This window comes from Oncorhynchus kisutch, linkage group LG17 (assembly GCF_002021735.2).
Source record: "Oncorhynchus kisutch isolate 150728-3 linkage group LG17, Okis_V2, whole genome shotgun sequence".
Lineage (NCBI taxonomy): Eukaryota > Metazoa > Chordata > Actinopteri > Salmoniformes > Salmonidae > Oncorhynchus > Oncorhynchus kisutch.
Genome location: NC_034190.2, coordinates 10,438,933 through 10,461,328, shown reverse-complemented (window position 1 = coordinate 10,461,328; position 22,396 = coordinate 10,438,933). Strand labels below are relative to the sequence as shown.

Sequence of the window (22,396 nt, the reverse complement as noted above, 5' to 3'; positions counted from 1 at the left end):
CCTCAGGCAGCAATGTAGGTATTTCAACTTCAATTAGTTTTTAATGGCGTAGAATGTGTGCTATCTCTCGCAGATCATTCACTGCCTCATTAAGGCATCCAGAGCTTAAACCTAAGTAATTGTAGTGTTTGGGCTACTCTATATATTTTGTACCAATTGAGAACTTTGGTCTAATTCCCTGAGATCTGGACCTTCTCTGGAAAATCAGACTTTTCTGTATTTTTGGGGATTACTAGCAGGGCCCAGGTCTCGCTCTCTCTCTCTCATTTTTCTGTAGAGAGATCCAAGTCTAGTAAAAGTTCATGACATGTTTAGCCAAAAGTTAGACAACAGATTGACAGTGTAATGCCATAGACAAAGGAAGGTGGGTGGAAGACGCAGACAGAAGAAAGGTCATCTTCATTCTGCCACCATCTTGACCTTTTATTTGACTTCCTACGATAGCTCATAATTATCTCTCTTACAGGATGTTCCGTCTAAAACAACCCTTCAACCTATTCACCTGCTCACGTGATGCATCATGCATCTACTTCCATACTGCCGCTGTGTCTGTCTAGACAGTTAGGTCGGTGGTCCCCTGCTGTTGTGAACCAGAGCCTGTGTGTCATGCATTAGAGATCTCTCACTGGCATCATCTACCATACACAAAGGCCTACACAATACAAAAGCTTTGGTATTTCCAGGCTCCATAAGTGGATAAGTGATTAACCTTTAATGTAGCTACCTTTCTCATTGTGATATGAATACCGTCTATGTTGCCTCACTCCTCACAAAGCTAGTGCTTTCATCATTGTCTGCGTCCCAAATGGCACCCTATTCCTTATATAGTGCCCTACTGTTGACCAGGGGACATAGAGAGCCTCATAAGGCTTTGGTCAACAGTAGTGCACTACGTAGATAATAAGGTACTGTGTGTCTCCGTTGTCAGCAGCAGAACTTTTCAGAACAGTTCAGGAGACCTTTAGGAGTATGCCATTCATTGTTTTCTGTCAGCGTGATGGACGGAGGAGTGCGCTTTGGCAACTGTAAACAGAGACTCTTCAGACTAAACAAAGTAATGCTGCTACCTCGTTGAGTTTTTACATCTGTAAAGACAGAGACAGACTGTTCAGACAGAACAAAGTAGTGCTGCTACGCGTTGGCATTGAGGAACTCACACATACAGTAGGTCCTACGCTCCACACTGCCTGTCAGGTGCTATTATGTTCTAAGAGTCCAGACATAAATTACAGGCCCACTACAGCACCGGTTTATGAGCTGCTATTATGAAATGATTTCTGTACAGCATATAAATGTTTTATTCAAAACTATATAAATACTACTGGAACATCCACTGCCAAGATGTGAAAGACAGGGATTGGCCGGGTAGATGAACGTGCCTGCAGATGAAAACGTCATCATCCCTGATTAATTGCAGACCTTCTAAAAAACAAGCGATGTAACGTTCTGTTAAACGATGCCCTCTCTACACTCTTACACAGAGGGTTCTACATGTAACCCAAAAGGGTTCTACCTTGGACCAAAAACGGTTCTCCTATGGGGACAGCCGAAAAACCATTTCGGAACCCTTTTTTTCTCAGAGAATTCTGCTGCAACATCGGGGTAGTTTCCGGTGAGGATAGAACGAACAAGATACCATAACTCAGCCCCCACTGAGAGGAGCGGAGGAACAAAGAAACTCAGGACAACAGACAATCTGGACTCAGAGTGAGTGTAGCGCAAAATGATGGGAAACTCTCATTTAATAGAATCCTCTCCAAGTCATTTATTAGAATCCTCTCCAAGTCATTTATTAGAATCCTCTCCAAGTCATTTATTAGAATCCTCTCCAAGTCATTTATTAGAATCCTCTCCAAGTCATTTATTAGAATCCTCCCAAAGTCATTTAATAGAATCCTCTCCAAGTCATTTATTAGAATCCTCCCAAAGTCATTTAATAGAATCCTCTCCAAGTCATTTATTAGAATCCTCTCCAAGTCATTTATTAGAATCCTCCCAAATTCATTTATTAGAATCCTCTCCAAGTAATTTATTAGAATCCTCTCCAAGTCATTTATTAGAATCCTCCCTAAGTCATTTAATAGAATCCTCACCAAGTAATTTATCAGAATCCTCTCCTCTCCAAGTCATTCATTGGTGGCTAGTGGACCATGTATCAGTTATACAACCCAAACTGATAAATAAATTACTGCAGACTATATCTCCTCACCAACAACTAAACTAAGCAAAAAATGAAATATCCTCTCACTGTCAACTGCATTTACTTTCAGCAAACTTAACATGTGTAAATATTTGTATGAACATAAGATTCAACAACTGAGACATAAACTGAACAAGTTCCACAGACATGTGACGAACAGAAATGGAATAATGTGTCCCTGAAAAAAGGGGGGGGGGCATTCAAAATCAAAAGTAACAGGGCATCTCCTCCTCATGAACTGCACCAGATTTTCCAGTTCTTGCTGTGAGATGTTACCCCACTCTTCCACCAAGGCACCTGCAAGTTCCCGGACATTTCTGGGGGGAATGGCCCTAGCCCTCACCCCCCGATCCAACAGGTCCCAGACGTGCTCAATGGGATTGAGATCCGGGCCTTTCGCCGGCCAAGGCAGAACACTGACATTACTGTCTTGCAGGAAATCATGCACAGAACGAGCAGTATGGCTGGTGGCATTGTCATGCTGGAGGGTCATGTCAGGATGAGCCTACAGGAAGGGTACCACATGAGGGAGGAGGATGTCTTCCCTGTATAACGCGCAGTGTTGAGATTGCCTGCAATGACAACAAGCTCAGACCGATGATGCTGTGACACACTGCCCCAGACAATACGGACCTCCAAATTGATCCCAATTGTGCATTCCTGGTGTATCTTGGGCAGATGTTGTTGCCATCCTGTACCTGTCCCGCAGGTGTAATGTTCGGTTGTACTAATCCTGTGCAGGTGTTGTTACACGTGGTCTGTCACTGCGAGGACGACCAGCTGTCTGCCCTGTTTCCCTGTAGCGCTGTCTTAGGCGACACACAGTACGGACATTGCAATTTATTGCCCTGGCCACATGTGCAGTCCTCATGCCTCCTTGCAGCATACCTAAGGCACGTTCACACAGATGAGCAGGGACTCTGGGCATTTTTTGTGTGTGTTTTTCAGAGTCAGTGGAAAGGTCCCTTTAGTGTCCTAAGTCTTCATAATTGTGACCTTAATTGCCTACCGTCTGTAAGCTGTTAGTGTCTTAACGACCGTTCCACAGGTGCATGTTCATTAAATGTTTATGGTTCATTTAACAAGCATGGGAAACAGTGTTTAAACCCTTTACAGTGAAGATCTGTCAAGTTATTTGGATTTTTATGAATTATCTTTGAAAGACAGAGTCCTGAAAAAGGGATGTTTCTTTTTTTGCTGAGTTTAGCTAGGAGAAGTAACAACCAGCAACACATTACTAGAAGACATGCATGTCAAGAGGAGACCAGAGACCAGAGTCACAGATGAGCAGAGTATCACTGAGTTGTATCTCCAATGGAGATATAGGAATATATATATTCCCCACCCCATTCCCTATATAGGGATATATATAGGGAATAGGGTGCCATTGGGGATGCAGTCTGAGATAGAGCGGCGTCAACCACAGTCATTTCCAACATGTCTAATGGTGGATTGCTGTAAAACCAACTTAATAGTGAATCATAAAAATAAGAAATTCTCCTGGTGCACAAACATAATACAGTATTTTTCAATCAATGGTATTTCACCCAGTAGATATGGGAGTTTATCAAAAATTATTTGTGGATCTGTGTAATCTGAGGGAAATATGTGTCTCTAATATGGTCATACATTTTGTTAGGAAGTGCAGCTCAGTTTCCACCTCATTTTGTGGGCAGTGTGCACATAGCCTGTCTTCTCTTGAGAACCAGGTCTGCCTTCGGCGGCCTTTCTCAATAGCAAGGCACTGCTCAGTGAGTCTGTATATAGGTAAAGCTTTCCTTAAGTTTGAGTCATTCACAGTGGTCAGGTATTCTGTCACGGTGTAATCTCTGTTTAGGACCAAATAGCATTCTAGTTCTCTGTTTTTTAAATTAATTATTTCCATATCTCTTTGTCTATTTCTCTCTCTCTTTCTCTCTTTGACTATGGTAGGCCTAGTCTGCTAGTCTGGAGCTGGTTTAGACCACCAGGTAGCCCGGCCAGGGAAAGGGCTCTCTGGAGCATGTCTCTCTCTTTCAACCTCCGTCTCTCTCCCTCTGTCTATTTTCTCTCTCTCTATCTCTCCATCTCTTTGACTGTGGTAGGCCTGGTTTGCTGGTCTGGAGCTGGTTTAGACCACCATGTGGCCTGGCCAGTGAAAGGGCTCTCTGAAGCTTGTCCCTCTCTCTCTGGCCCAGTCGACCACACCGACTCAGGGAGCCTCCTGTATAGATCCACCCGCCACCCAGGCAGTCGGTCCAGTCGCCTTCAGGCCAGGCAACACAGCCTAGAACACTGCACACTGGGCTTAAAAGAACTGGCGGACTCTGTGGACTCTACCCTAGTCATAACTGAATTACTGAGATTAAACATCAAAATGAGTGAAGTGCGCAGACAAAGGCCTTCTTGTTTCCGAGGGGTAAATCCTCACATGATGTCACATTTGCTTACCCATATGTTTGCCCAGACACTATTTAATTTCAAAGAGCATTGAGAAGTACGTCTTGGAAAGTTCCAGCCCATGGTGGTTTAATAAAAAATCTACAGCTTGTGTATTCAAAACCAAAAATGAACTCTAAAAGAAGTATAGAGAGGACCAGTTGTAAAGTCCTTCAATGATTGAGTACATTGACTTATTCCGGAATAACATGATGAAGTCCGTAACACAATGGACATCTCCTCTTCGGGAGAGAGAAACAAACGACACATTCAATCTAAAATATTGAGCCATCTCATCCTCAATTTCAAGTCCATAAAAAAAAGACTTTCCATCATTTTACTAAAATCAAACTCCCATTTCAATGACAAATTCCACTGAGCACAACCCCAAATGGATAGAGGCATATCTACTGTACATCATTATGATCCTTACGTTCCCATGTTACATTCCCATGATGCCTCTTTCTGCATCAGTGTCACCACAAGGTGAGGTCGCAGCCTTTGAATGAGGGAATGTGAGAATGGATTAGGAGAGCGAGAGAGAGAGAGAGAGATAGATAGAGAGATAGAGCAAGAGAGGAGAGAGCGAGCGAGTGAACGTAGGGAGAGAGAGAGAGAGAGAGAGAGACAGATAGACAGACAGACAGCGAGAGAGAGAGAGAGAGAGAGAGAGAGAGAGAGAGAGAGAGAGAGAGAGAGAGAGAGAGAGAGCCCCCACTGACACCCCTATCAGACCACAACAAAATCACAGTCTACTTGAACAGAGCAATACTCAATCATGAGGCATCAAAGCCAAAGGAACTGTGTTACATTAAGAAATTCTATAGATGGAAGGAATGCAGTTTGGAAACCTACCAAAAACAATTATGCAACAACAAATTCAATCCCTTTTAGACAATTTCCTGGGTAAAACGTTCCACTGTAATAGTGAAGGTGTAAACTTGGCAGTAGAAAATCTCAACAGTATATTTGACCTCTCAGCTTCCCTATCAAATCTAAAAATCTCAAATAGAAAACCGAAGAAAATGAACAACAATGACAAATACTTTGATGAAGAATGCAAAAATCTAAGAAAGAAATTGAGAAACCTGTCCAACCAAAAACATAGAGACCCGGAAAACCTGAGTCAACGCCTTCACTATGGTGAATCACTAAAACAATACAGAAATACACTACGGAAAAAGAAGGAACAGCACGTCAGAAATCAGCTCAATGTAATTGAAGAATCAATAGACTCTAACCACTTCTGGGAAAATTGGAAAACACTAAACAAACAACAACATGAAGAATTATCTATCCAAAATAGAGATGTATGGGTAAACCACTTCTCCAATCTTTTTGGCTCTATAACAAAGAATAAAGAGCAAAAACATATACATGATCAAATACAAAACGTAGAATCAACTATTAAAGACTACCAGAACCCACTGGATACTCCAACCACCTTGAATGAGCTACAGGACAAAATACAAACCCTCCAACCCAAAAAGGCCTGTGGTGTTGATGGTAATCCTTAATGAAATGATCAAATATACAGACAACAAATTCCAATTGGCTATACTAAAACTCTTTAACATCATCCTGAGCTCTGGCATCTTCCCCAATATTTGGAACCAAGGACTGATCACCCCAATCCACAAAAGTTGAGACAAATTTGACCCAATAACTACCGTGGGATATGCGTCAACAGTAACCTTGGGAAAATCTTCTGCATTATCAATAACAGCAGACTTGTACATTTCCTCAATGAAAACAATGTACTGAGCAAATGTCAAATTGGCTTTTTACCAAATTACCGTACAACATACCATGTATTCACCCTGCACACCCTAATTGACCACCAAACAAACCCAAACAAAGGCAAAGTCTTCTCATGCTTTGTTGATTTAAAAAAAGCCTTCGACTCAATTTGGCATGAGGGTCTGCTATACAAATTGATGGAAAGTGGTGTTGGGGGTAAAACATACGACATTATAAAATCCATGTACACAAACAACAAGTGTGTGGTTAAAATTGGCAAAAAAACACACATTTCTTCCCACAGGACCATGGGGTGAGACAGGGATGCAGCTTAAGCCCCACCCTCTTCAACATATATATCAACGAAATGGCGCGGGCGCTAGAAAAGTCTGCAGCACCCGGCCTCACCCTACTAGAATCTGAAGTCAAATGTCTACTGTTTGCTGATGATCTGGTGCTTCTGTCAGCTGGCCTACAGCAGCACCTAGATATTCTGCACAGAATCTGCCAGACCTGGGCCCTGACAGTAAATCTCAGTAAGACAAAAATAATTTATAATAATTAACAGAAAACTATACATACCTCGGCCTAAACATCAGCTCCACAGGTAACTTCCACAAAGCTGTGAAGGATCTTAGAGACAAGGCAAGAAGGATCTTCTACACCATCAAAAGGAACATAAATTCAACATCCCAATTAGGATCTGGCTAAAAACACAAGAATCAGTTATAGAACCCATTGCCCTTCGTGGTTGTAATGTCTGGGGTCCGCTCACCAACCAAGAATTCACAGAACCATGAGCCTCATAGGTTTTGTATTGAAGTCAATGTACTCAGAGGAGGACGGAAATCAGCTCTCCTCCAGCTACACCATGGTGCTACCCTACAGAGTGCTGTTGAGGCTACTTTAGACCTTCATTGCAATGCAGTTTGATTTAGTCATTTATTTATTTAATAATTTAATATATTTAGTATAGGTTTATCTAAAAAATACTTTTTTTGTTTCACTATAAAAAAATAAAAAAGATATCATTGAGTAGAATGGTCCTCCTCTGAGGAGCCTTCACTGATAGACATATGATGGGTAAGCCTGCATGTCTGTGAGAGGAACATGTGTGAACTTTATGGGGGTTTTGCTTTTAGGGGTTAGAAGGCACAGCGGACCCACTTATCTCATCCTCCCCCAGGCCCTGAGAGGTGCGCCAATCACCCAGGGAGGAAGTGGGGTGGACAGGGTGGAACAGCTACAGTGTTCTGCTAACACTTATGAAGGAATGGCGCTGGAGGGGATGGCTGCCGTTCTACGGGCTCCTAACCAGCTATTTTGTGAGGTTTTTTTTCGAATTGTTTGTAACTTATTTTGTACATAAAGTTGATGCTACTGTCTCTTATGACCGAATAGAGCTTCTCGATATCAGAACAGTGATTACTCACCTCGAACAGGACAAAGATTCTTTCTTTAATGAGTCTGACAAGAAGGAGATAATGTTGCTCCCAGACAAGTTCCAAATCCCCGTCATTCACATGAAGGAAAGAAGGAATACAGGGGGAACAGATCAGGGTGCCTTGTAAGAATTTGTCAATGAGTGGTTGACCCGCCTACCATCTGATCTATTGGCCAACGTGCAATCATTGGAGAATAAACTGGATGCGCTCCATTTGAGACTATCCAACCTACAGGACATTAAAAACTGTAATCTCTTACATTTCACTGAGTCGTGGCTGAACGACAATGTGGATAATATACAGTTGGCTGGGTTTTCTATGCCTCGGTAGGACAGAACATCTACATCCGGTAAGATGAGTGTTGGAGGTGTGCGTCTATTTGTCAAGAGAGATTTCATATATATTTTTTGTAGCCGTCTATTTACCACCACAAACCGATGCTGGCACTAAGACCGCACTCAACGACCTCTATAAGGCCATAAGCAAACAAGAAAATGCTCATCCGGAAGCGGCGCTCCTAGTGGCCGGGTACTTTCTGACAATAATTCTATCTTCCTAATTTCTGCTTACAAGCAGAAACTAAAGCAGGAAGTACCAGTGACTCGCTCAATACGGAAGTGGTCAGATGACATGGATTCTATGCTGTAGGACGGTTTTGCTATCACAGAATGGAATATGTTCCGGGGTTCATCCAATGGCATTGAGGAGTATACCACCTCAGACACCGGCTTCATCAATAAGTGATTCAACGACGTCATCCCCACAGTGACCGTACGTACATAACCCAACCAGAAACCATGGATTACAGGCAGCATCCGCACCGAGTTAAAGGCTAGAACTGCCACTTTCAAGGAGTGGGAAACGAATCCAGACGCTTATAATAAATCCAGCTATGGCCTCAGACGAACCATCAAACAGGCAAAGCATCAATAGAGGACTAAGATTGAATCATACTACAACGGCTCTGACGCTCGTCGGTGTGGCAGGGCTTGCAAACTATTATGGACTATAAAGTGAAACTCAGCCGCGAGCTGCCCAGTGACGCGAGCCTACCGGATGGGCTAAATGCCTTTTATGCTCGCTTCGAGGCAAGCAACACTGAAGCATGCATGAGAGTACCAGCTGTCCCGGACGACTGTGGGATCACGCTCTCAGTAGCCAATGTGAGCAAGACCTTTAAAGAGGTCAACATTCACAAGGCCGCATGTTTCAAGCAGACAGAGAGAGGCCCAAAACATATTCAAAGACTCCAGTCACCCAAGTCATACTCTGTTCTCTCTGCTACCGCATGGCAAGCAATACCGGAATGCCAAGTTTATGTCCAAAAGGCTCCTTAACGCTTCTACCCTCAAGCCATAAGACTGCTTAACAATTAATCAAATGGCCACCCGGACTATTTGCATTGATAAATACCAACCTTGGAGGAAGATGTTAAGGATTGCTACTCGCTGTTTAGTCACTTTACCCCTACCTACATGTACAAATGACCTTGAGTAACCTGTATCCCCGCACATTGACTCTGTATATAGCCTCATTATTGTTATTTTATTAGTGTTATTTAATTTAATTTTTTACTTTAGTTAATTAATTTTCTTAAAACTGCATCGTTGGTTAAGGGCATGTAAGGAAGCATTTCACGGTAAGGTCTACACCTGTTGATTTGACTTACTTAATCACCATTTCATTTTAGTGGTTGGGCTGATGTGGTGTGGCAGGTTACTCCCCTCCCTCTGGCACATGTACACATACACATACTTAAACATACTCCCTCCTGGGTTTTTCCTAGCCCCCCCCCGCCTTACCGAGTGAAGCTTCTGATAGAGGCCACACGCATTGAGCCCCCCACCCCCACCTTACCGAGTGGTGCTTCTGATAGAGGCCACAAGCGTTGAGCCCCCCACCCCCCCACCTTACAGAGTGGAGCTTCTGATAGAGGCCACACGCGTTGAGCCCCCCCCCCCCTACCGAGTGAAGCTTCTGATAGAGGCCACAGGCATTAAGCCCCCCACCTTACCGAGTGGTGCTTCTGATAGAGGCCACACGCGTTGAGCCCCCCCCCCCTCCTACCGAGTGGAGCTTCTGATAGAGGCCACAGGCGTTGAGCCCCCCACCCCCCCACCTTACCGAATGGAGCTTCTGATAGAGGCCACAGGCGTTGCACACATATCCCCCGTTGGCATTCTTCCTCCACAGAGAGGTCTTAGTGGTGAGACAGTTGGCACAGAACACCCCCGAGCCTCGACGTCTCTGAAAACCAAATCAAAAGAGAGAGAGAGTGAGTAAGTGAGAAACGGGTAAACGGAAAGAGAGAAGAAAAAGGAGGAGAAAGAAGTCACACAAGCACACACACACACACACACACACACACACACACACACACACACACACACACACACACACACACACACACACACACACACACACAGTACAATTAGAAGGTCAGTTTGGGCAGTGATTAATAGAACCCAGCTGATTCTCTCACTAATTAACTTTAGACTGATTAATGAGTCCAACCAATGGTTGTGTTTCACTAGACAGAGATCAGCCTTCATCGCCTGCATCACCATGACAAGCTGAGGACCAGACCTTTTTTAGCAGCCTCATGTTGATTCTACACTCTTCATGTGTGCCATTGATTGCGTAGGAAGCCATTCTGAGGCTATTTTCTAAAATATTCACATTTGGAAACGGTTTGTAATATTTTCTCTTCGATAGATTGAACGTTTTGTATTTTTTACTCCCTCCTTAACATACATATTTATTTAAAAAAAGCCTAATAAATAACAAATGTGCTGGTCCATAATGCAAGTACAGAAAAACCAATCATGTCTAGATGAATCATTGAGAGTGCATGACCTTATCAAGTGCAGAACATGGGAATTGAACAAGCGGTCCTGCCTTGCATGTGATCCGCAGCTACACTTGCATGATCTAGATTAGGGGGCCTGTAAAAGCCATTTGGCCTCATAGAATCAGTGACATTTATTTAACTTCAGGGAGCCATGTTCTACCTGCCAGAATAATACAATGCTCCTAATTCTCTTCCGATTCATTTAGAACGGAAAGCTTTTCTGTGGACATAATTTTGTCTGGAAGGCCAGAGAGCTTTCTTGGCAGAGAAAAGGGTACTTCATTCATCGGGTGTTTCACAATGAATCAGTCAAACGTTCTGGTGAGTAGCCAGTTCCCTATAGGGTAATTTTTCCATCCAGATGAGAGCGCTATTGGAGGGCCCTCTATGATCTTGCGTTTGCTGATGCCTGCTCACTCTAACGTTTGACATCAGACATTAATCAAAGATACAAGGAAAATAAATACAAGGGAAAGCGAATGAGGGGACGGTAGCACGGTCAAAATTATGGCAATCATTTAATGACATGGATACATGTTTTTAGTGAGCTACCAGCAGGTGTAAAGTCGCTCTGTCAGTCGCCCAGTCCCCCCCCCAGATGCAACATTCTGTATTCTGAAGTGTGAAAATACAGTTAACATTTCAATCACAATTATTTTAAGTGTCAAATCTTAATCTAACATTTTTATTTATCTAACAATTACAAATCATTACTTGTTAAAATCAAATACATGGTCCATTACTCGAACGATTATCTTAGTGGATTGCTTAATTTTTTAAATAAAAATTACGTTAACACATTCTTTTTATCTAGAGGGGTTGGGTTAAATGAGGAAGACACATTTCAGTTGAATACATTCAGTTGTACAACTGACTAGGTACCCCCCTTTCCTTTCTCCTTAATCTATGGTAAGGATCACTGCTTAGACTAGTACCACAGAAGAAACCTGGAAGCCCCCCTGAACATACATGTTCTCAATCCCAAGGAGCCTTTATGTGGTTGCCACATGGTGGGAATGACAGGATGATTGATTGATTTATTATTTTCCTATTCTGTTCTAGTGTTACAAGCCAAACACGGTTTCCATCATCGTCTCTGTGTTTTCTCTCCCCCACCATCATCACCCCCCCCCCCTGGCCAAATGACTCACACGTGTTGCCTATAGCCACAGACACTTCCAACAGCTGGGAAGTGTAAATGTTTACAGGTTACACACAGCTCGAACGGATAGCAGTCCTATTTCTCTTCCTACAACATGCATCTCTTATCCCTCATCTCTGGACAAGTTAGGCTTGGACCAACAAACAGCAGTTAAGACTTGTAGTGCATTGTAAACATACTTTTGGCCACCATATAAACACTAAGCAGAGCCAATGCCAAAAAAGTAAATAAAATACAATGTGTGCTCTGTAGATACGTAGTAAATCACTCAGAGGCATGGTTATATACAATAATGTCTTCCAAGTGAAATAGTATCGCTTCATTCAGTGATTGCGGCAGGCAACAGTGGAGCTCGGTCCTAGGTGAACTGATGTGACATATTGCAACAAGAGGAGCGTGGCTCAACCTGCAATTAATAACCAGCAACAGCGACCTGCTGAACTGTAATCAATAGATCAGGCAACGAGATCTACTCAGTCAAATAGAGACACATTATACATAAAAGATAGCAAGAGAACCTACAAGAGGCCTCTAACACCACTACATATTTACATGAAAACAGGCATGTAGGTATTTCAGAAGAGTACGAAGAACACTAAATGCACAAGGAGTAATATGCATCTGATAGTTAGTGTATGTTGAACAAAAACTCTGGTTGATTTGAGCTTCCAGGGACCTCATTTATCAAAGGTGAGCACACAAAAAAAAATGACTCTAAACCTTGTGCGTGCTCCAGTTTGTCCTCCAAGGTTGGTATTTATAAATGTTTAACTTGATGGAAAAGTGTGCTTATCTCCATGCAAATCTCAAACCATGCGTGAGCACAACTGCTAGAAGGTTGACCAAATCTATTGCAAGCACACTGGCTTATTGTTCGTTTGGGGGAAATGGAAGGTGTTTGAAGCACGGGAATTATAATAATGTCAGGCTGATAAAAACATTAAACCAAAGGCCTAATGATAAAACAGATGCATTTGTCATTGGTAAGGAGATCGCATAGCAGCATGTCATCTAATATGTTTATTTTACTTTTATTATATAGGCCTAAATCATAATTGCTTCTACACCTGCATTGCTTGCTGTTTGGGGTTTTAGGCTGGGTTTCTGTACAGCACTTTGAGATATCAGCTGATGTACGAAGGGCTATATAAATACATTTGATTTGATTTGATTTGATAATCATATAGCAGGACATTGTCTCTCATTTTCTGACATAACTGGTTTAAATTGCTACACAACAAATAGTAGACTACCTTTTACCAATCACTTATTCAATAGTAGACTACCATTTACCAATCACTTATTCAATAGTAGACTACCATTTACCTATCGCTTATTCAATAGCAGATACCATTTACCAATCACTTATTCAATAGTAGACTACCATTTACCTATCACTCATTCAATAGCAGACTACCATTTACCAATCACTTATTCAATAGTAGACTACCATTTACCTATCGCTCATTCAATAGCAGACTACCATTTACAAATCGCTCATTCAATAGCAGACTACCATTTACAAATCGCTCATTCAATAGCAGACTACCATTTACCAATCACTTATTCAATAGCAGACTACCATTTACCAATCGCTCAATCAATAGCAGACTACCATTTACCAATCACTTATTCAATAGCAGACTACCATTTAACAATCGCTCATTCAATAGGAGACTGCCGTTAACCAATCACTCATTCAATAGTAGACTACCATTTACCAATCACTTATTCAATAGCAGACTACCATTTACCAATCGCTCATTCAATAGTAGACTGCCGTTAACCAATCGCTCATTCAATAGTAGACTACCATTTACCAATCACTTATTCAATAGTAGACTACCATTTACCTATCACTCATTCAATAGCAGACTACCATTTACCAATCACTTATTCAATAGTAGACTACCATTTACCTATCGCTCATTCAATAGCAGACTACCATTTACCAATCACTTATTCAATAGGAGACTACCATTTACCAATCACTTATTCAATAGTAGACTACCATTTACCAATCACTTATTCAATAGTAGACTACCATTTACCAATCACTTATTCAATAGTAGACTACCATTTACCTATCGCTCATTCAATAGTAGACTACAAATTACCAATCACTTATTCAATAGCAGACTACCATTTACCAATCACTTATTCAATAGCAGACTACCATTTACCAATCACTTATTCAATAGCAGACTACCATTTACAAATCGCTCATTCAATAGCAGACTACCATTTACCTATCGCTCATTCAATAGCAGACTACCATTTACAAATCGCTCATTCAATAGCAGACTACCATTTACAAATCGCTCATTCAATAGCAGACTACCATTTACCAATCACTTATTCAATAGCAGACTACCATTTACCAATCGCTCAATCAATAGTAGACTACCATTTACCAATCACTTATTCAATAGCAGACTACAATTTACCAATCGCTCATTCAATAGTAGACTACCATTTATCAATCGCTCATTCAATAGCCAAGCATGCTCGACAGTAAATAGACCTGTAGCCTTGACCGTATGTGACAGTATGGTTAGGCTACAGTCTTGCTGTGCCACAGGATCAGGAGCGTGACATCATTGCCTATTTAATCTTAGAGCCTATACCAAGGCAGGTTAGGAGCGTGACATCATTGCCTATTTAATCTTAGAGCCTATACCAAGGCAGGTTAGGAGCGTGACATCATTGCCTATTTAATCTTAGAGCCTATACCAAGGCAGGTTAGGAGCGTGACATCATTGCCTATTTAATCTTAGAGCCTATACCAAGGCAGGTTAGGAGCGTGACATCATTGCCTATTTAATCTTAGAGCCTATACCAAGGCAGGTTAGGAGCGTGACATCATTGCCTATTTAATCTTAGAGCCTATACCAAGGCAGGTTAGGAGCGTGACATCATTGCCTATTTAATCTTAGAGCCTATACCAAGGCAGGTTAGGAGCGTGACATCATTGCCTATTTAATCTTAGAGCCTATACCAAGGCAGGTTAGGAGCGTGACATCATTGCCTATTTAATCTTAGAGCCTATACCAAGGCAGGAGATAGAAACACAATCATGTGTTGATTATCAAAATATTGAAAAAAAATGTGTCTTTTGCATAGAAGCCTGGGCTGTAACATTGACTTTTAAATTGGTTGAAAGGACAAGCAATCTTGCACAATGCGCGGCCAGTGTTTGGCACTACAGGCAGCATGCATTTATTTTTTTTTGGGGGGGGGGGGGAGTCACTGCGGCATCCTGCACACACCTCTAAAGAAATGTGCAACATTTTTCCATTGTGCTTTCTTTTAGGAACTATCATGGCCCAGGTCTGAGATCGCCAAATTCTAAAGCAAATTAGAGAGCTTTTGTTACCATATAAGGTGAATGGAGGTTCGTTTTGCAGGCAGGGTTGTAGAGCTAATAATAATAAGAATATTAATAATAAAAGAATAATCATAAAATAATTATAATTATAAAACAAAAACTATTATTAATAATATGAATGACATAATTAAATAATAATAATATAATAATAAAATACTACTAATAATACTAATACAACAATAATAATATAATAATAAAATACTACTAATAATACTAATACAACAATAATAATATAATAATAAAATACTACTAATAATACTAATACAATAATAATAATATAATTATAAAATACTACTAATAATACTAATACAACAATAATAATATAATAATAAAATACTACTAATAATACTAATACAATAATAATAATATAATAATAAAATACTACTAATAATACTAATACAACAACAATAATAATATAATAATAAAATACTACTAATAATACTAATACAATAATAATAATATAATAATAAAATACTACTAATAATACTAATACAACAATAATAATATAATAATAAAATACTACTAATAATACTAATACAATAATAATAATATAATAATAAAATACTACTAATAATACTAATACAACAATAATAATATAATAATAAAATACTACTAATAATACTAATACAATAATAATAATATAATAATAAAATACTACTAATAATACTAATACAATAATAATAATATAATAATAAAATACTACTAATAATACTAATACAACAACAATAATAATATAATAATAAAATACTACTAATAATACTAATACAATAATAATAATATAATAATAAAATACTACTAATAATACTAATACAATAATAATAATATAATAATAAAATACTACTAATAATACTAATACAATAATAATAATATAATAATAAAATACTAATAATAATACTAATACAATAATAATAATATAAATAATAATAATAACAATAAAATGCCTGATTTATCAATGAAAATATGCAGATATGTTGTGTGCTACAGTTTGATAAATCCCAATAATAAATCCTAGAATCTTTGGTGGTGGAGGTGGAGGTGAAGGAGAAGGTGGTGGTGGTGGAGATGGTGGTGGTAGAGGAGGAGGTGGTGGAGATGGTGGTGGTGGAGGAGGTGGTGGAGGTGGAAGTGGTGGAGATGGTGGTGGTGTTAGTGGTAGAAGAGGAGGTGGTGGAGATGATGGTGGTGGAGGAGGTGGTGGTGGAGGTGGAAGTGGTGGAGATGGTGGTGGTCGTGGAGGTGGTAGAGGAGGAGGTGGTGGAGATGGTGGTGGTGGAGGAGGTGATGGAGGTGGAAGTGGAGGTGGTCGTGGAGGTGGTAGAGGAGGAGGTGGTGGAGATGGTGGTGGTGGAGGAGGTGATGGAGGTGGTGGAGAAGGTGTCGGTGGTGGAGTTTGTGGTGGATTTGGTGGAGCTGGTTGAGCTGGTCGTGGAGGTGGTGGAGGTGCTGCTGCTGTGTGACTTTGCCATAGAAATATAATCTACAGATCGGACCCTCCCCATTCAAGTCAATAATGCCATAATGTGTAGACTGTCAGCCATTGAGTGTATCCATGAGTTCACCAGAGATTCAACTTCTATGGACTTACTGTACCTGGGATTCAGCCTTTTGGTCATCCATCTCCAACCAAATATGACCTGACGCCAGCCTTCACCACGTATTCTGACAATACACTACAACACTTTGCCAAAACTTTTAGTGAATACTTGAACTATCTGAGTTCCAAGTGTGATATTCCCTGTACAGCAAACTGCAAGAAACTACATAGAAACACCAGAGCAATAATAAGCATGAACAGGTCATATTATTAGTCCACGGGCCAATGATAAATGACTCCTACAGTGTTCTGCACCGTCAATACCGTAGGTGTTGCATGTGAATTCTGTGTCTGTGATTGATTATTAATGCCTTGTGTTCCATTGGCGTTCCTAGAGACGTCTCCCACTCATTCTATCCTCCCGGTGAGAGAAATGCTAGGTAATTAGAGATTGGGGCCTTAATTACATGCATTTATTTATTGGGTTTGTTCCCACCACACCAGGGCTTCCAGGTGGGTGAGGACTAAACACACACTGCCAACCACTTCATCATGAGGTGACAGGAAGGATGGAACTTTACTTCATCTCAGTTCAATTAGAATCAAAAGTAAATGGAAGTTATTTAGCCAATAAGGGCTTGTAAGTAAGCATTTCACGGTAAGGTCTACTACACCTGTTGTATTAGGTGCATGTGACAAATACAACTTGATTTTATTTGATAGTAGCTGAGTAACAGCTACCATATCAACGAATAATAATAAGTATTATTATAATTATAATAACACTAATAATAATAATAATAACAATACTAGTTATATGTGATATGTTATATCAAATATGACACTGTCCCTTTGCTAAACCCACACGCATTTCTCTTTCTTACTAGTCATTTTCCCATAACACTTTGCTCCTGAAACCTCAGCCATCTGCGTTATAGTAAAACATATATATCTTGGAGACTGTGTGCTCATAGGAATGCAGCGCAGACTGATTGTTTGTTACGTTCCCCAGCAAGAAAACCAAATAGTGTCGCTCAAACAGACGGTGGAACTGAAAAAAAGAGTCACTGACCAACAACCAGACCGAAATAGGTGAGGATACTCATGGGGGTTTCCAAAAAGCTGATTAGCAACAACAACTGGGACCCAAAATACACCCACCATGAGCGCCAAGTTGTCCTAGAAGAGGCAAACAAAATAAAAACCCACACCAAACTTAAAGATGGGAAGCAAACCAAAAAGTTGGAGCAAAACTAAATCAGATAAAGGATATTTTGTCTAGAAATCAAACTAAAGGTGCTAAACCTCCACACCTATCAAGACAACTGGAGCATTGGGCCAGCCACTCTTACATAGCACCTGGGCCAGCCACTCTTACATAGCACCTGGGCCAGCCACTCTTACATAGCACCTGGGCCAGCATTTGGCCAGCACGGTGCTCCTTACGTGCTGACAAGCTATATGTGCTAAAGTCCAAAAACCAAAGCCTGTAACAGTGATGCTAATCACACAACAGGCTGACATCTAAATAATTACTGATTACTGACAGGGTTGTGGGAGGCAGAGAGAGAGAGAGAGAGAGAGAGAGAGAGAGAGAGAGAGAGAGAGAGAGAGAGAGAGAGAGAGAGAGAGAGAGAGAGAGAGAGAGAGAGAGAGAGAGAGAGAGAGAGAGAGAGAGAGAGAGAGAGAGAGAGAGAGAGAGAGAGAGAGAGAGAGAGAGACCGACCCATATTTATGATTATTTATTTTCCATTGTGTACTTTAACCATTTGTACATGGTTACAACAATGTATATATACGTAATATGACTTTTGTAATGTCTTTATTCAAATGAAACTTCAGTATGTGTAATGTTTACTGTTAATTTCTATTGTTTATTTCACTTTTGTATATTATCTACCTCACTTGCTTTGGCAATGTTAACACATGTTTCCCATGCCAACAAAGCCCCTTGATTTGAATTAAATTGAGATAGAGATGGAGAGGCAGAGACAGAGAGAGATGTAGAGAGAGAGAGAGAAAGAGGAAGATGAAGAGAGAGAGAGGAAGAGAGATGTAGAGAGAGAAAGAGAGATGTAGAGAGAGATAGAAAGAGAGAGATAAATATATATATATATAGAGAGAGATGTAGAGAGAAAAAGATAGAGATGTAGAGAGAGAGAGAGAGAGAGAGAAAGAGAGAGAGATGTAGAGAGAAAAAGAGAGAGAGAGATGTATAGAGAGAGATGTAGAGAGAGCGAAAGAGATAGAGAGAGAGATGTATAGAGAGAGAGAGAGAGAGAGAAAGAGTGAGAGAGAGAGATAGAGTGAGAGAGAGAGAGAGAAAGATAGAGAGATGTAGAGAGAAAAAGAGAGAGAGAGAGATGTATAGAGAGAGATGTAGAGAGAGCGAAAGAGATAGAGAGAGAGAGATGTATAGAGAGAGAGAGAGAGAGAGAGAGAGAGAGAGGGAGAGGGAGCATGTGGTCATGTAGCCCTTGAAATTAAATGGCATTTAATTCACTTAAGTAATCTGCAGGAGCACTTCCATTAAATAAACAATTATTTAATCAGCTGCGGGGAAATTTGGTGAACCCCTAATGACAATTTCAATTTCTGAAATCCTGCGTCAACATTTTGGGCTTGGGTGCAAGCATCTTGTTGCCTTCGGCACACATCTGGTTATAATTCCAGACATACTGAACCATCAAGTCCTCTCTCACTAGGAGGTTATACCGGGTTTACGGAAATCCAGTGTCTCTCTCTAAATTGCTTCCCTAATTGTATAATTCAGCTTGAGTTTAATAAATTAATTGGAATTTATTCCTAAAACAAATTCTAAAAAGGGAATATTGGGATGTCAGAAGTCACAGTAGTAAAAGCAGAACACTGGGAATACACTTTTACAATTTACTGCTAATACACTGATACACTGATACACTGACACACTGATACACTGATACACTGATACACTGACACACTGATACACTGATACACTGATACACTGATACACTGATACGCTGACACACTGATACACTGATACACTGACACACTAATACACTGATACACTGATACACTAATACACTGATACACTGACACACTGATACACTGACACACTAATACACTGATACACTGATACACTTTTACAATTTACTGCTAATACACTGATACACTTTTACAATTTACTGCTAATACACTGATACACTAATACACTTTTACAATTTACTGCTAATACACTGACACACTGATACACTGACACACTAACACACTAATACACTGATACACTGACACACTGATACACTGACACACTGACACACTGACACACTAATACACTGACACACTAACACACTAATACACTGATACACTGACACACTAATACATTGACACACTAACACACTAATACACTGACACACTAACACACTGACACACTAACACACTGACACACTTCCTAGAGTAGAACCCTACGAGCACAGAACCATATACAGTTGAAGTCGGACGTTTACTTACACCTTAACCAAATACATTTCAACTCAGTTTTTCACAATTCCTGACATTTAATCCTAGTAACAATTCCCTGTCTTAGGTCAGTTAGGATCACCACTTTATTTTAAGACTGTGAAATGTCAGAATAATAGTAGAGAGAATGATTTATTTCAGCTTTTATTTCTTTCATAACATTCCCAGTGGGTCAGAAGTTACCATACACTCAATTAGTATTTGGTAGCATTGCCTTTAAATTGTTTAACTAGGGTCAAATGTTTTGGGTAGCCTTCCACAAGCTTCCCACAATAAGTTGGGTGAATTTTGGCCCATTCCTCCTGACAGAGCTGGTGTAACTGAGTCAGGTTTCTAGGCCTCCATGCTCGCACACGCTTTTCAGTTCTGCCCACCCATTTTCTATAGGATTGAGGTCAGGACTTTGTGATGGCCACTCCAATACCTTGACTTTGTTGTCCTTAAGCCATTTTGCCACAACTTTGGAAGTATGCTTGGGGTCATTGTCGATCTGGAAGACACATTTGCGACCAATCTGTAACTCCTCACTGATGTCTTGAGATGTTGCTTCAATGTTGCTTCTTCATGATGCCATCTATTTTGTGAAGTGCACCAGTCCCTCCTGCAGCAAAGCACCCCCACAACATGATGCTGCCACCCCCATGCTTCACGGTTGGGATGGTGTTCTTCGGCTTGCAAGCCTCCCCCTTTTCCTCCAATTATAGCAATGGTCATTATGGCCAAACAGTTCTATATTTGTTTCATCAGACCAGAGGACATTTCTCCAAAAAGTACAATATATGTTCCCATGTGCTGTTGAAAACTGTAGTTTGGCAGTTTTGGAGAAGTAACTTCTTCCTTGCTGAGTGGCCTTTCAGGTTATATTACTTTTTTTAAACTATGCAAGTCAGTTAAGAACAAATTCTTAGTTTCAATGACGGCCTAGGAACAGTGGGTTAACTGCCTGTTCAGGGGCAGAACGACAGATTTGTACCTTGTCAGCTCAGGGATTTGAACTTGCAACCTTTCGGTTACTAGTCTAACGCTCTAACCCCTAGGCTACCCTGCCGTTATGTCGATACAGGACTCGTTTTACTTTGAAAATAGATACCTTTGTACCTGTTCCCTCCAGCATCTTCACAATGTCCTTTGCTGTTGTTCTTGGATTGATTTGCATTTTTCGCACCAAAGTACGTTCATCTCTAGGAGACAGGACGCATCTCCTTCCTGAGCGGTATGACGGCTGCGTGGTCCCATTGTGTTTATACTTGCATACCATTGTTTGTACAACAATAGAAAAATCTATATACAGTGTGTGCAAATGTAGTAAGATTAAGGAGGTAAAGGCAATAAATAGGCCACAGTGGCAAAAAAATTGACAAGTTAGCATTAATACTGGAGTGATAGATGTACAGATAATGTTGTGCATGTAGAGATACTGGGGTGCAAATGAGCACAAAAAAAGCAATATGGGAATGAGGTAGTTGGGTGGGCTATTTACAGATGGGCTGTGTACAGGTGCAGTGATCGGTAAGCTGCACCTTTTATAAACAGCAGCAGCACAATAGTAGCAGGGTACATTAAACTCATGTGAACCAGCAGGCCGTACAAAGAGAATAACACAAGAGTCCTTCTGGTTCAACATGACATCATGGACAGCTTATGTAAACCACTATAATCAATTCCTGAATGAGAACAATGTTCTTCCATTTATCCCTTCACCCTTTCACTTGTCTCAATGTATTCTGGGTCTCATCGTTATCTAGATCGTCCTGTGATATGAAGGGTCCTTTTGACCGTCCAGTTCCGAGGATGGAGGACAGATCCTGGCAGGGTGACAGAGGAATGTTGTTGGTACCATGTCTCTAACGCCTAACTGTGTCACCTGTCATCTTGTCTCGCTGCCATCCCCTGTCACTCCTGTGTTGTGTGTGGCTGTCTGTGACACTCCAAAGACTGGGATATGTGGCTGAGGCACAACATAATCTCACCTAGGGGGACAATGGGAGTCAAAAAGACAATGGGGCCTTCCACGAAAGGAGGTTGGGAATTTTTTTTTTTTTTTTTTTACCTTTATTTAACCAGGCAAGTCAGTTAAGAACACATTCTTATTTTCAATGACGGCCTGGGAACAGTGGGTTAACTGCCTGTTCAGGGGCAGAACGACAGATTTGTACCTTGTCA

At 40.7% G+C, this 22,396-nt stretch overlaps 1 protein-coding gene across 2 annotated transcripts in view; it reads right to left on the bottom strand.

The window, feature by feature from the left end:
* Window positions 1-22,396, bottom strand: part of LOC109881751 (zinc finger transcription factor Trps1) — a 226,975-nt gene that overhangs the window by 16,011 nt on the left and 188,568 nt on the right. For both annotated transcript variants that reach the window (XM_031795093.1, XM_031795094.1), the window contains exon 6: window positions 9,928-10,050. In XM_031795093.1, the coding sequence (XP_031650953.1) occupies window positions 9,928-10,050 (123 nt within the window). The remainder of the gene's footprint in view (window positions 1-9,927; window positions 10,051-22,396) is intronic.